We start from the raw sequence: 12,531 nt of genomic DNA on the forward strand, positions 1-12,531 counted from the left end.
CCTGCCTCCCTCAGTCGGCCGCTTCTTCCCTCATCCGGGTCTCGCCCCCTCCCCCCTTCCTCTCTCCCCTCAGCCTAACAGGGCGGAGGAAAAAAATAAAGGGTGGAAGCGGCTCTCTCGGCCTCGCCGCTGCTGTGGTGGCGACGGGAGGCGAAGCGGGGTGGCTTTTCGGGGTTTTTTGTTGTCGTCGTTGTTCTCTTTCCGGCGCCGCAGCGAGAGGCGGGAAGCGCTGCAAGGCCGCTGGGTCTTTCCGCTGGCAAGAAAGCCGGAGAAGGAGCCTCTCGCTTTTCCAAAATGGCGCCCGCCGCCTCCTCCGTCTCCGTCTCCTCCTCAGTCTGCCTTTTCTTCCTTCCGGCGGCTCAGCAGGAAGAGGCGGGGAGGGAGCAAGAGGCGTTCGACGCTTCGTCCTGTCAGTCAAAAGTCTTATTGCGGCGCTGAGGGGAGGAGGTCTGCGCAAGTCCGGTAGTAGGGAGGCACAGGCACCGGTTCTTGGCTCTGCGCCCCGGGTTCGAATCCCCGCCTCCCCCCGCATCTGTTGGTAGGTCAAAATGTGCCAAGTAGGTACTGCCCCTGAGACGACGAATGGGATCAAAATGGAAACATGCAGGGTCGCTGTTACGGCTAAAATCTGGGTGCGGGGTTACTCTGCCACCCAGCTCATCGGACTAAGTCCGTGGGTCCCTGCGGAAGAAAATGAGCTCAGCCGGACACAGGAGCAAACTGCAGAAGATCCAAGTTTATTGCGCAACAGGTTCAAGGCGAGATTGAACCCAGAGAAAGGGGTGACATGAACTTTTGAAATTTCCCTCCATATCCCAGAATACAGTGCATGAAACGTCACGAATACATTATGGGAAGGTTGGGTTTCACAAGTTACATCATGAATATACTTTACACGTCATGAATACATTATGAAAAGGTGGGATTACATTAATTAGCATTTTCGGATGAGGGAGGGGGGATATGCGGAGCGGCAAATATACATAGATACACATTTATTGAGTACCGGTGGTGGCAAGACAATGGGTCAGAGATATGCATCGTCTGCCACCTAATATTGCCTAAAGGGAAGGTTTGGCGAATTAAGAAGTTCCTGCGTACGTGACCTGCCGCTTTGGGGATTATGGAAGTAGGGATAGCATCATGGAGTCCACGGGGAACTGAGTTGAATGACACTGAGAGCGAAGAAATCGGAGTTACGGTTGATTTTATATCAATTTCTAAAGATTTCAATGATTTCAAACCCCTTCTGTACTATAGGGCAAAAGCAGAAACAGAATGGATACATTGTAACAGGAGGTCCCTGGTTTCGGATCCACTGTTCTCGCCGTGGGGGGCCGTCAGCAGCTTGTCAGGGGTGAAATGAGGCGTGCAGGAGCTCCCTGAGCTAGCTTCTGCAGGACGAATGCATGGCTGTGATTGGCTAAAGCGGGGCCATAGGAATAAGCGGGGCCTCGGATGTTCCTAGAAGGAAGGGGGAAAGGAGCCCCCCCCTTCCTTTCCGTATCAGTCCCCCATTCGGAGATAGATTTGCATTAAAGTTCTGTAAGAACTTGCAAATCTTTTCTCCGCACCCTAAATCTCGGTGAATGGGATGTGTGGCTTTATGCAAACCTGAAAGGGACTTGCAAGCCATGCCTCTTACGGTCATTTGCAAGTATATCAGTGCAGGTAGCTGCATATAGGGTATTATATAAAGAACACCTCTTGTATTTTGTTGCTAAATTACTTGTGGCATTCTCAATAGTGTTTTATGCTTTACACCTAGCAGGAAGGTCTAATTGACTGAAAAATGCAGTTGGTGTTTTGTCCTTCGCCATTTTTGTGTATTTCTCAGGTGTCAAGCTAGCTCTTCTGTGGTCTCACACTGACATAGTGCTACAGCAACACATCCTGTCTGTTGAATCCCCTCGGGGCTTTCATTTAACCATGTTGCCTGGCATTCACCATAGCTGGCACAGGTTTGGGCATCTCGTGAGGGAGATTTCTTCGCCTTGGCCTTTAGCTATGGGATTCCATTATAGGCTGTGGTTTTGCACGCATGGGGGTTGCTCACTTGCACTTAAAGGACCAAAAGGCTAATTGCAGCCTGGATACACGTGCCCAATTCAAACTGAGTCCAATTTGAATTTATCTTGCCCCATGGTTCTCAACTCTTCAAACCAATCTGTTAAAAGAAAACCATTCTTAACAAGGGCAGTTGTCCAAATAAGTCAATTTAACTCTATAAGGGATCATTCCTGCTAAACCAAAGCATATGCACCTTCATGTACCTGGTGTTTTATGGATCCAGAAGCTTGTCCTTGGCAAAACGAGGTTTAACACATTTTAAAATGGATAGGGAAAGTTGGCAGGGTGCCAGGTGGAACAATTAAATGTGGTTATAAGTTGATCTAAACATTGGACTACACAATAGTGTGAGCTATTAGAAAGTATAAAATGCATGAGAATTCTCCATTGGTGTGTAAGCAATAAGACATTAAACATAAAAACAATTACACACAAAAATTGCCCCCCTTTGTGGAAATCACACTGTCAGACACATTTCAACATTCTTACATAATAACACATAATACAAAACAAACTAATTAAATATCAGTTACATATCTTGACACAATTGTGATCTTTTATGCATGTATCTTTTGAATCCTGGAGCACAGTCTTAAGGTTCAAAAGTGAGAAAATGTCCTTGCAATTCAACTCCTCCCCTTAGCCATGAGGGGTTGTTGCTGCTTTTCATCCTTGCACATCTGTAGAAGTGATATCCTGTAAGGGGCAGGGTTTTGGGGCTTAAAGACAGTTAGAAAAGGGAGGGGGCAAAAGGCGAAAAGGATGTCCTTCGGTTTCTGTTGGAAGTTGCAAATAATAAAATCTTAGTGGATTAAACATTTTATTCATTATCACATTTCCATATAATTACTGTTATTATCTGCTAAGTTTGTTTGCTTTCCTTCACTTAATTTTTGTTGTTGTTGTTCTTTTCATATTATAAAATAAAAAATTACTCCACATGTATAGAAAGAGAACTGTAAAAAATACAAAGGTTAAAAAATAAAAAAGAAAGCAAAAAATTAGATTACCAGTTAGATGAAAATGGACTTGACACAAAGACATCAGATTCAGAAAATAACTATTATTAAATAGTACAAAGATATTATCAAAACCACACATATTACTACTGGACTGAAAAAAAATGGAAAAACAATGAGGAAAACTTAAAATTCACCATGTGCTATTCAATAAAAGAACTTCATGAGACTGACTTTCAACATGTGATGAACATGTCCCCCAAAGTAAAACACAAACACACAAAAATGAGCTATGAGGAACCAAAAATAAATAAATGCTAAGACACACAATTAATAAGTAACCTGAAGTAATCTGTTTTGGCATTCTAACATCCCAAATGAAAATAAAAGTGTTTCTTGATGTGACATCAGCTGTAATGTTAATAGCGGAATACTGGGAAATGAGTTAATACCAATAAAATGAATGGCAATTTAAAGTTGTGCAGGTACCTTGCACTAGCCAAAATGACAGAATTAGTAAGAAATGCTCAGGCCAAAGGTAAACAAGTACCATTCCACAAACAATGTTTGGTTGTGCTTCGATTAACTTCATAGACATCATGGAGAAACTGATTAAATAAATGAAAACAGATTATTTGTAACTTAAAAAAATGTCAAAGGCACAAAGAGATAGAGGTCACTAATACAGCAGGGATTCAGACTTGTTTCACAGAACAGAAAGAAAGTTGCTGTGGGAGGAAAAGGGACAAACACTTTGTTATCGGGGTTCACATATCCTGTTAAAAGGGAAAATTATTTCATGTGAGAAGCCTGTCAGGAAATGCTGTTCCTAAAATTCCCAATCAGGGGGGAATGCTTTGATATTTACCTGTGAAAAGAATTTTGCATGTTAAGATTTGGAACCTGGAAAGCTCTTGACTTTTGATGGGCTAGTTTTTTTTGTTTTTTTTTTTTGTAGCCTTTTGTCTTAAGTAGCCCCTGGAGCAAAGACAGATTAAGGGTGATTTCCCTCAATGGTTCTGACTTTTCTTTTACATTTGGAAGAAACCTCCTCTCCCTCCTTACAGTCCCCCCCCCCCGTCCTCTCTCTCTCTCTTCTTTAGCTGATCTAGCCTCTGTGCATGTGCAGAGTTCATGTCTCAGCAAACCTTTTGTACTATTGAAAATGTTGCATCCTTTGGCTAAATTAACATTTGAATAAGGGAAGGGAAGGGTATGGAGTAGATTTTGAAAACAGGGTTTGATTTTAAACAAAAAAGAGAAACTCAGCAATTTAAGTATTTACCAAAGCTAGCGATTTCGGCCCAAGCAAACGGGACTGCTTCCTTTATGTACAGGAAAGGGCTAATATCCCTCTGGCCATTCGCGGAACAATCAACCGCTCTCTTATTTATGAGTAAAAAATGGCCAGAGAGTTAGAATTCATAGGAATTTTTTTTTTTTAAACATTCTCAGTCATTTCGGCCTTACCATTTGCAGACAAATGGATTGGTCAAGGCTAATTCTACTTGATTATCCATTTGTATGTGCTTAAACTTTGAGTAGACTTTTAAGTCTGATTTTTGTAAATAATAGACAAAATGATAAACACTGTAATCACTTAAATGCTTGATATCACCAGTTCTGCTTCAAACATCATGGCTTTCACCTCTCATCACACCTTTTAAAAAACAAAGAGCCAACCTGGGCTGAATTTCAACTCATCAGCCACAAATTGGGAAAGTTGAAAGGGACCTGGGGTCATCTAGTCCAACCCTAAAATACAGGGTTCATAGCAAGATTTGTACTACCAGAAACACACACATACCTATAGAAATTATCTTTAAAGGAAGATTGAAGTTAACATTTTTCCTAAGATAGGGAGAGGATCTTTTATAAAGCAAAGTTAATTCAATTGATATAACCACTCACAAATAATTACAACAGCCATAGATTTGACAATTTTGTTGAACTTGCAGAGCAATAGTAAGCCTAATCTATGCCCCTCCTTGCAGTTTCCTTTAAAGGAAGCTTACTCAGGAGTAAATTTACCTGGCACAGAATAAGAAGGAGAAGGAGGGGAAAAAAAAACCCTGAAAGAGACAGAATGAAACAAGGGGGGGGGGCATTTTCTAAGAAAAGAGGCCAGGAAGTCTTATAGAGACTGATATCAGGAGCCTTACAATAACTCTTCTGTCCAACCAAATCAAAGTTAAAACTGGACTCAGATATTTTCTTAGAAGGAACACCATACTTTCATAGGCATATGCTTAATGAAATACATACACTGCATTTTAGCTTGAGAGCAGTTGGCTCAACTAGGCTTTTGCAGCAGAAACATTAGGTTATCAGCACCTTCCAAAATAAGACTGTAGACTCGCAATCTCAAAAGTTGGGGCAAAGCAAGAGGTGGGGTAAACATTTGCACACTTCATTCTCATTTTCTCTTATTTAGGACTGCTAAGATCCAGCATGACTTCCTTAGATTTAAATTTTGAAGCAAGCTTGCAGTTTAAACTATGCACACTTAAGAAAGGCAGTCTGCCAGAGACAGAAGGAACAGACAACACACATAACGGACAACATGTAAACATACATATTCTCATATATGTATTAACAGACAACACACATAACAGACAACATGTAAACATATATATTCTCATCCTTTAGTTGGTTATTGCAAGGAGATGGGCCACTACCTTTGGCTTCATTAAGTGAAATTAGTAGGAAGGTCCCACATGGTTTTATGAGCCTCCTTGCCTCTTCAAACACACCACCAGGTAATCAGACTGGTAGGGCTCACAACGCTTGGTTGACTGGGTACCCCTTTATAGATGCATGCGTTGCTGTTGTTGCTTTTTTGCTTTTTCCTTTTTTTGGGGGGGGGTGTCTGGGATAGAGAAGGGGAAAAAAGAGGGGTTGATTAGGATTGGTATGTCTAGGGGTTTGGTACGCTTAGTACAGGGACGTATAGTAAAGAGGAGAAGGGGCTTCTAGTTGCCTGGCAACTTCCTTAGTGGGTTTTAGAGAGCTCTAGCTATCCGGTTCCTTGCGTTCCATTTCCTCTTTCCTTATTTCCTTATTTCCTATAACCTGGGGTCTCTTTCCACTCTGCCGGTCCTGCCCAATTCCTCATGGGCTATCCCTCCTGGCAATCTCCTACCTATCGTCACATCTCAGGAAAAGGGGCCCTACTGGACGCCCGCGCCATGCAGTGCCAGATCAGGTGGTCCTTGGATAGAATTTCGAACTGAAAATCCCCCTTGCTTTTGGAAGCGGGCTCACGCACGGTTACGTGGCACCGACCAGTGCGGCTGGGATTGGGATAGAAAGCCAGACCCCTTCCTGCCCCCTCCGTAAGGGCGCTCGGGAAGTTCGGAAAGAGAGCTCCAACCCCTTGCTTTCAACTGGGATGCCCGTTGCGGAAAGTCGGCTGTCTTTCCAAGCCGGGTCTCACCGTCTTACTTTCGGACTCCCAATTGGTGCGGCTGGCTGGAGATTTTAAGGAAAAGAGATAGAGCTCAGAACCCCCCTTTCGGGTTGAGCAGCGGTCCACGGTCTCTCTCACTAACCGGACCAAGAGAAAGGCAAGAAGGAGCGATAGAGAGGAGGGCAGAGAATTCAGTTGCCAGGAGACTTCCACCCCCTTCCCACCAGTGCACTGGATTTTCCTTTTTCCTTATACTCACGCGTCTTCTATGATGATCCCGGGATCGATGAATAAGCCGGCTGGATCCCTCTTTGCTCCCCGGCTGAACTCCTAGGGCTTTCGATTACCGCCCAGAAGATGGCTGGGGGTCCAAAAGGATCTTCCCAGGCAAAATGGCCCGGAGCCGGCTGAAGATTTCGGGGCCCCCAGTCAGCAGCTCGGGAGAACCGCAAGCCCCACGTTGGGCAGCCAACTGTTACGGCTAAAATCTGGGTGCGGGGTTACTCTGCCACCCAGCTCATCGGACTAAGTCCGTGGGTCCCTGCGGAAGAAAATGAGCTCAGCCGGACACAGGAGCAAACTGCAGAAGATCCAAGTTTATTGCGCAACAGGTTCAAGGCGAGATTGAACCCAGAGAAAGGGGTGACATGAACTTTTGAAATTTCCCTCCATATCCCAGAATACAGTGCATGAAACGTCACGAATACATTATGGGAAGGTTGGGTTTCACAAGTTACATCATGAATATACTTTACACGTCATGAATACATTATGAAAAGGTGGGATTACATTAATTAGCATTTTCGGATGAGGGAGGGGGGATATGCGGAGCGGCAAATATACATAGATACACATTTATTGAGTACCGGTGGTGGCAAGACAATGGGTCAGAGATATGCATCGTCTGCCACCTAATATTGCCTAAAGGGAAGGTTTGGCGAATTAAGAAGTTCCTGCGTACGTGACCTGCCGCTTTGGGGATTATGGAAGTAGGGATAGCATCATGGAGTCCACGGGGAACTGAGTTGAATGACACTGAGAGCGAAGAAATCGGAGTTACGGTTGATTTTATATCAATTTCTAAAGATTTCAATGATTTCAAACCCCTTCTGTACTATAGGGCAAAAGCAGAAACAGAATGGATACATTGTAACAGGAGGTCCCTGGTTTCGGATCCACTGTTCTCGCCGTGGGGGGCCGTCAGCAGCTTGTCAGGGGTGAAATGAGGCGTGCAGGAGCTCCCTGAGCTAGCTTCTGCAGGACGAATGCATGGCTGTGATTGGCTAAAGCGGGGCCATAGGAATAAGCGGGGCCTCGGATGTTCCTAGAAGGAAGGGGGAAAGGAGCCCCCCCCTTCCTTTCCGTATCAGTCGCTAATAGACATTAAAATGGTTTTAGACTCTAGAGGCTATTGGACTTCAACTCCCATCAACCCCATCCAGCATAGCCAATAGTAAGGGGTGATAGGAGTCGGAGTCCACATCTGGAGGGCAACAGCTTCCTCCTTCCTGTTTTAGTGCTCGCTCTTTGGAGAAAACTCTGATGTTGGGTACGATTGAGGGCACAAGGAGAAGGGGATGACAGAGGACGAGATGAAGAAATGATATACAGTGATACCTCAGGTTACATACGCTTCAGGTTACATACGCTTCAGGTTACAGACTCCGCTAACCCAGAAATAGTTCTCTGGTTAAGAACTTTGCTTCAGGATGAGAACAGAAATCGTGCAGTGGCGGCACGGCAGCAGCAGCAGGCCCCATTAGCTAAAGTGGTGCTTCAGGTTAAGAACAGTTTCAGGTTAAGAACGGACCTCCAGAACAAATTAAGTATGTAACCAGAGGTATTACTGTATCTGAATTGCCAGCATTTTTCTTAGCAAGGCTCCTCTGGCTGTGTGATGGGCAGAACCTCAATAGGCACATCCTGTATTCTATCCTGGGAAAGGTGAAGTAATAATGAAGATAGTGTGACCTTTTATACATGTGCAGGAGATCCCCATGTGTTTGCTGTCTTCGTAGGTAGGACGCCCAAGGCCCACCCTTATTACTAGATTTATAACCTACATTTTCCTTCAAAGAGCTCAAGGTGGCTTGCTTGGTTCTTCCACCCCTCCCCATTTATCATCACAACAACCCTGGGAGGTAGAACAGATGAGTGACTGACTGACCTAAGATCACTCAATGAGCTTCATGCCCATTAACAACATGGGGACCACTTTGTTTCTGTTCCTTTTTTTTAGCCACATACATGCATCTTACTAGAGAAGCAAACTGGAAAGGGAGGTCATTAGGATGACCAGTTGAAAAAGAGAAGGCACCTTGAGCTGTTGTGTAGTAGAACATGTCCGTTTGCATTCCTTAGTACAGAAATTGATCTGATGTGTAGAGATCTTTCCTATTCTAATTAATTCAAGAGGATTCTGGAAGCTTCTCTGTGAGAAACAAGCAGAAGGTTCATGATGTTTGGGGTTATTTCTTCAGAGAAGCTGGCTGGTTCTGTTATCTCTTCTGTCAAGATCATGCTGACTATAAAAGTAAGGCCAGAAGGAGCCAGGGTTTCACTCTCTCTTTCTATCTCTTTTCCTTCTGATGTGGTGTTCTGTACATAGTATGCTATAGTATTAATGTTTAGACTTATTATAAGTTATTGTAAGTTTAAGTTAAGTCTGCTGCAACTGGATGTTTTATGGACAGTGCCAATCCTGAATGTATTGGATTTGTGACCATTATGCTCATTTGTCTTCAGTAGCAGTAAAGCTCTGCTGGATGAAATACAATTGCCTCTGGTCTATTTTTTGGGAATCCTGCAACATGTTTTTTACTCTGCTAACTATATGTCGGAGTTCTGCTCTGGTACAATGAGTAGAATTCCATGACAGAACAGTGCTTCTCAAACTACCTGATAAAGTGGACTGGCAGTCCCCCCATGTACCAGACACTGGTACCATATTTGGTTCCTGAAGCGTCTGAACCTGGGCTGAGGTGGAGTTGCCACAAACCCGCAGCTGATGGCTCCTTTGAGTAGCACTAGTGTAGAAAAGGGAATATCAGCTTGCATGGGAGGGCATGCCTGGGAAAATCTTCTATTTTCTGCACAAGTATTAAACAGGAGCCCCGCTCCCTTTTTACTTGGGTCACCCCCTGACCGTTTAAATGGAAATAAAATGGTTAGGGGGGCCACACTCTTGAGAAGGAATGAAGCAAGGCATTCATCCCCTCCCCCTGCCATCACGGACTGGGCAAGGTGGGGAAATGATAGAGGGTTCAATAACAGGAAATGACATCCTCATCTCTAGAAGAAGCGAAAAAGGAGCTATTATCACAGCAGGTGGAAGAGCATTAGGGCCTTTTGCTGCTTCACTAAATTTAGCTTGGTTGAATCACTGGGAGAGAGGAGCAGCTGGCTGCAGAGGACTCCTGTGTGTCTCTGCTGTCTCTCAACGGTGTTTTTTTTTTAAAGATGCCTTGCCCAAGGCTGGGGAGGGGATGCTAATTGTTTGTACAGCAACAAATGTAAGCCAGACCCCTACACCCAGTGAATCGGGGTGCATAATTCAAAGCCTCTGTTTCTGTGTGCCCTAATTCTAAACTTTGAAAATCCAGGTTGCGCTAGCTGATTTTTAGTTTATTTTCCATTCCTGATTTGCAGTTCACTGTGTGTTTTGCACTGGTTCCTTTAACACTGAGCTCAGGTTGTGGGAGCCCACAGGAAATGGAGCCAGAATGGGCCCCTGAGAAACAAGATGGAGGTGTCGGAATTTTGGTTTGCAGAAGTACTCTATACCTGATCATCACTGGAGGTGAAGGTCTCCTGCAGATATAATCTTATTAGAAGGTCCATTCCACATAGAGCTCTGGTGTGGTGGCACTTACTCCTGAGCCTCTTGGGCTTGCCGATCAGGTCGGCAGTTCGAATCCCTGTGACGGGGTGAGCTCCTGTTGCTCTGTCCCAGCTTTCCCCAACCTAGCAGTTCAAAAGTATGCCAGTGCAAATAGATTAATAGGTACCACTGTGGCGGGAAGGTAAATGGCATTTCCGTGCACTCTGCCTTCTATCATGGTGCCCCGTTGCGGCAGAAGCGGTTTAGTCAAGCTGGCCACATGACTCGGAAAGCTGTCTGTGGACAAATGCCAGTTCCCTTGGCCTGAAAAGCGAGATGAGCGCCATAACCCCAGAGTCGCCATTTGACTGGACTTAAGTGTCCAGGGGTCCTTTTCTTTTTTTACCTTTTTCATTCCCTTCCCTTGATAGGCATCACCTCTCATGTTTTTTCAGCACTGACTGAGGACCACCCTTTTTCAGCATCTCCATCTCTTTTAAGGTGTTTTTATTATCATTTATTGCTTCCTGCCCTGAGCTCCTCTGGAAAGGCAAGATTTAAATCAATAAGATAAATACACAAGTCTTTCAAAAACAGCTATAGGGATTACTTCCCTCCCCCTGCCCCAAATAGCCCAATCAATATGGAAAATAGCCAAGGAACGCTAACTTGATAGATACGGCAACATTTTGTCGCAGACCCCCCCTGTCAATACAGTTCTACTGTATTGTTGTCCTGTACAGTTCTACCGGACAGGTATTTCAAATAGCGGCTGAAATTTTAGGATGCCAAATCTGCAAAACAAAAAAGGGGTTCCAGAATTTAAACTTGAGGGAGATCATTAAATTCTGCCCTGTTCTTTCATCTGCACTAGGCTCCCAAAGCCTGCAGAACATCCTTCTCCAAAGCTGGGGCCCTCCAGATATTTTGGACTACACCTCCCATCATCACTCACCAACAAAGGAGTACTAAGTGGGGTTGATAGGAGTTGTAGTCCAAAACATCTGGAAGGGGTTGGGGAAGGCTGTCTCAGAAGGACCCGGAGGACTACACACACACAAACACACACACACACACACAAAAAAAATCATACGTAAACCCCATGTAAAATAAAGTTTCCCTTTTATTTTTAAACTGGGCAAATTCCAAACGCTTGTTAGTGTTGGGAGGGGCTCTAATTCGGAGCAAGGAGGCTGGTGGGGAGCAGGGCTGGTTCTGGGCCCCTACTGGACTCCCCTCTTTCCTTGGATCTCCCTGTTGGGGCCAGCAGTGTGCGCCCCACCTGTCTGGGGTGCCCACAGTGAGAGGGTGCAGCAGGGATGAGTGTCTCTCGCTGGGTGGCTTAGCAGTTCCCGTATCTCAAGCTCGGATTTTAGCCTCCCTCGCCCACCTGCGCTTTCAGCCTACCCCTCCTTTCGTTCCTTCAGCCCCTGCCTCCTTTCCCTCCTTCGCTGGCTCTCGTTTGCACACCCTCGTTTGCATATAAATGTCCATTTGTTCGCTCTATTTTTACCTATCTATCTACGCACCGCCAGCTGTTCCCTGCCATTCCTTCTCTCGGGGCTCATCCACACTTTAGCCTGTGCTTTCCAGGCACAGGTCGGGACTTAGAAGCTCAGCGTCTGAGTAATTCGGGTTTTCCCATGGGTCGCTGTTTGCTCCGACTGGGCGTGGAAACGGCAGGGGCAAGGGTGCTCAGAGACAGGGCTCTAAAGCATGGAAGGGGCCTGGCAGGAGCAGAGGGAACCTAAGTGCGGACAAGCCCCCATTCAGGTACCTATTCACCCATTTGACCTTTGACTTGGCTCACCCTTGTCCTGCCTTTCTTTTCCTTCTTTCTATTACATTCTCCTTCTTTGATCCCCTTTCCTTGGCCTTTTGCTCACTCATCACTCCTGCTTCTATTAATGCCCCATATTTTCGCACACGGGACATTAATATATATATTTATGAATTCCTATATATGCATGGGAATGAGATATAACTGCTCCCCTCTCCTTTTCTCTTGCGTTCTTACAGAAGGCAAGCAAATGAAATGAGTGAAGAAGAGATCCAAGTGAAAGGGGGTGGGGGGCAGACAAGACGCAGCGACGTGGCTAGCCTCATGGAAAGAGGGGTGTGTTTTGGGTTCTGCTCTGTGTTAGTTGGATGGCATGGAGGTGGGTTGGGTCGGGGTCTTCTGGGGTTCATCTAGGGCAGGAATCCGGTCCGGTAGGGAAGGTCCACTTCTTCGCTAGCACCGACGTAAGACGCTCTCATGCTGGGAGAATACT

At 45.1% G+C, this 12,531-nt stretch overlaps 1 protein-coding gene across 2 annotated transcripts in view; it reads right to left on the reverse strand.

The window, feature by feature from the left end:
* Positions 1–11,363: 11,363 nt before the first annotated feature.
* TTYH1 (tweety family member 1) overlaps positions 11,364–12,531 on the reverse strand; it is a 65,144-nt gene continuing 63,976 nt past the window's right edge. For both annotated transcript variants that reach the window (XM_082197013.1, XM_082197014.1), the window contains exon 14: positions 11,364–12,529. In XM_082197013.1, the coding sequence (XP_082053139.1) occupies positions 12,449–12,529 (81 nt within the window). In that variant the 3' untranslated portion in view covers positions 11,364–12,448. The remainder of the gene's footprint in view (positions 12,530–12,531) is intronic.

The sequence above is a fragment of the Podarcis vaucheri genome (genome assembly GCF_965113315.1).
Source record: "Podarcis vaucheri genome assembly, chromosome: 13".
NCBI classification, from domain to species: Eukaryota; Metazoa; Chordata; class Lepidosauria; order Squamata; family Lacertidae; genus Podarcis; species Podarcis vaucheri.